The 3,245-nt window shown below is 39.0% G+C and overlaps 1 protein-coding gene across 1 annotated transcript in view; it reads left to right on the top strand.

Moving 5' to 3' along the window:
* Positions 1-3,245, top strand: part of LOC106872147 (uncharacterized) — a 40,907-nt gene that overhangs the window by 29,817 nt on the left and 7,845 nt on the right. The window contains exons 4-5 of the mRNA XM_052975201.1: positions 2,208-2,275; positions 2,838-2,976. Coding sequence (XP_052831161.1) covers positions 2,208-2,275; positions 2,838-2,976 — 207 coding nt within the window. The remainder of the gene's footprint in view (positions 1-2,207; positions 2,276-2,837; positions 2,977-3,245) is intronic.

Genomic DNA, 3,245 nt, shown 5'->3' with positions numbered 1-3,245 from the left:
TCCAGAATTTTTGTTCGAGGCCCTGCTTACAACCGATGGGCATTCTATGCAATATATACAGTTTCATCCCTCTCTTTTAGGAGTTGACTTTGCAGTAAATTTCTCCAGGATTTCTAAAATGATATATCAAATATCATCATTGTTATTTTTATGTCTGCTAATCTATCATTATATGAGCCAGACAGAATTTATTGTGGCAGATTTTCTATTGCCAGATGCCCTTCCTGTTGCCAAACCCCACTTGTTTTCAGATATACTCTTTTACTCTTTTACTTGTTTCAGTCATTTGACTGTGGCCATGCTGGAGCACCGCCTTTAGTCGAGCAAATCGACCCCAGGATTTATTCTTTGTAAGCCTAGTACTTATTCTATCAGTCTCTTTTGTCGAACCGCTAGGTGATGGGGACATAAACACACAGTTCTGAGTTCAAATTCTGCTGAGGTCAACTTTGACTTTCTTCCTTTCGGGGTCGATAAATTAAGTACCAGTTGTGTACTAGGGTCGATCTGATCAACTGGCTCCCTCCCCAAAACTTTCAGGCCTTGTGCCTAGAGTAGAAAAGAACACTCTCTGAACTGGTCAAAACATTGTGTTAGCAACACATCCAAGATGGAGAAAATAGTTAGCAAAACAAGCACCAGAGGAACTCAAGTCAGAAATATACAAGGCACCCATGCCAGTGACACATAAAAGGCTCCTGTGTCAGTGACATGTTAGAGGTACCTGTGCTGGTGACACATTAGAGGCATCTGTGCTGGTGACGTGTAAAAGACACCCAGTACGCCCTGTGGAGTAGTTGGTATTAGGAAGGGCATCCAGCTATAGAAACCAAGCCAAAACAAGACTGGAGCCTGGTGCAGCTCTCTAACTTACCAGTTCAAGTCAAACTGTCTAACCCATGACAGCACTGAAAATGGATACTAAATGATGATGATGATGATGATGATGATGATGATGATGATGATGATGGTGATGATGAGTACAGCATCACCATGAGAGGCTATATTGGCAGTTGGCTGATAATGTAAAATGGTGGATGCACATTCAACCTATACACCACCTGCTGAGAACCCCCCCCCTTGAGAACCCTTCCCCACCAGCCACCCAAAAGCAACCACGGTAGTGAGTGCTTCTCGAGGAAATCACCAGGGGTCGTTCATTGACCTGTTGCTATAAGGAGGAGAACAGTTCTCCAAACTGCTTCCATTTCTCCCCTTCTTGAGATTGCTTTCCACTTTAGCAGCCAGATCGTCTTCATGTCATACATACCCAGCCATAATTCCAGAAACATCTCACATTATGAATAACTTAGGGAATCGTATTTGCATTGCAATATACTTAAAACATGATTGTGTGTGTGTGAGTGCACATGTGTGTGTGAGCACGCGTGTGTGCGAGCGCGCATGTGTGTGTGAGCATGCGTGTGTGTGCGTGTGTGTGTGTGAAACTATAAGTGTATAACTAATACATTGTGTTAGAATATACACACATTTTATACTCACCACATTTTGGCTTTCTTTTGTTTTCAGATATTTATTGTTTTAATATTATTACCGCCGCCTTAATGAAGGAAGAGGTATTGTTTTCAGTCATGTTTGTTTGTTTGTTTGTTGGTCCATGGACAAGATAACTCAAGAACTGCTGGATGGATTCGGATGAAACTTTCAGGGATGTTTGGCCTCATGACTAGCATGAACTGATTAGATTTTGGGATCGATCCAGTACTGGACAAGGATTCTGGATTGTTTATATTTACTTTACTTTACATGATTACAATCTTATGTTAACTTTTAAGTCTTTCTCAATTATCTCTCTTTAGGCTGTAACTATATTTTGAACGGTGCATTTAACTTTGGCTTGTATTAGATAAGGATAAACTATTTATTACTGTTACTAAATTTTCTACAGCCACTTTCACATTCCATGACTACCATTGAGATTGATCTGGCACTGGACAAGGATTCTAGATTATTTTTCCTGTTTTTCTACTTAATTTTTGAGAATAGTCGAGTTTATTTCAGATATTCTCATTTAAAAAATCATCCCTGGCTAATTATTAAGAGGACATTGGTGTTGCCTTAACGGAGGTTTACGCTCTCTGAGTGCTCTTGTTATTATTATTATCATTATTTCTGTTATTCTATATATTTTTTCTTTCTCATGTTCCTTAAATTTCTCTCAGTTTTCCATTTCTCCATTGTTTCAGCTCCACCCCAAAGGTCAGAACTGTTTTCATGTGCATTTTGTGGGCTGGGTTTTAACCTCGAGGAAATGGTGAGTACATCTATCGGACTCCTTGTCATCATAATCACCGTTTTACTTATTTCAGTTATTGGACCGTGGCCATGCTGGGGTTCCACCGTGAAAGATTTAATCAAATGAATTGACACTCGTACTTATCTTTAAAGTCTGGTACTTATTCCATCAGTCTCTTTCGCTGAACTGCTAAATTACAGGGATGTAAACAAACCAATACCAGCTGTCAAGCAGTGGCAGACAACAAACACAAACACTTACATACACTCCTCCTACACTTACATGCATATATATATATATATATATATATATGCATGTAGGTGTAGGAGGAGTGTATGTAAGTGTTTGTGTTTGTTGTCTGCCACTGCTTGACAGCTGGTGTTGGTTTGTTTACATCCCTGTAATATACACAGAGAGAGAGATATATATACAGACAGACAATGTAATATTCTAATCAAGCCCAAACGCACACTCAAAGCTTTAATTATTTTAGAACTTCACCAAATCTAAATCCAGTACTGATTTCTGTTTATATTTATCTCAAGATAATAAAAACATAAATGTCTTGTGTATCTTACAGAGAATTCATGAACGGAGATGTATGAAAACCAGAACCCACAGGAAATCCTCAGATCCCTTTAGAAAAGCCTTTACAGCTGAAACTTATACTGAAGATAAAAAAACTAACCTCTTTTTCAAAACTTCTTCAAATGAATCAGGTAAGTTTCTGTTATGTGTTGTATTTGTTGTTGTTAATGCCTGTGCCCCTTATAAATCAAAATATGCAAGGCGCGGGAGTGGCTGTGTAGTAACTAGCTTGCTTACCAACCACATGGTTCCGTGTTCATTCCCACTGCGTGGCACCTTGGGCAAGTGTCTTCTACTATAGCCTCGAGCCAATCAAAGCCTTGTGAGTGGATTTGGTAGACGGAAACTGAAAGAAGCCCGTTGTATATGTGTGTATATATATATATATATATATATATAT

Source organism: Octopus bimaculoides, chromosome 20 (assembly GCF_001194135.2).
Source record: "Octopus bimaculoides isolate UCB-OBI-ISO-001 chromosome 20, ASM119413v2, whole genome shotgun sequence".
Classification (NCBI taxonomy): Eukaryota; Metazoa; Mollusca; class Cephalopoda; order Octopoda; family Octopodidae; genus Octopus; species Octopus bimaculoides.
The sequence above is the reverse complement of the archived record's forward strand: the minus strand, read 5'-3'. Positions and strand labels throughout refer to the sequence as shown.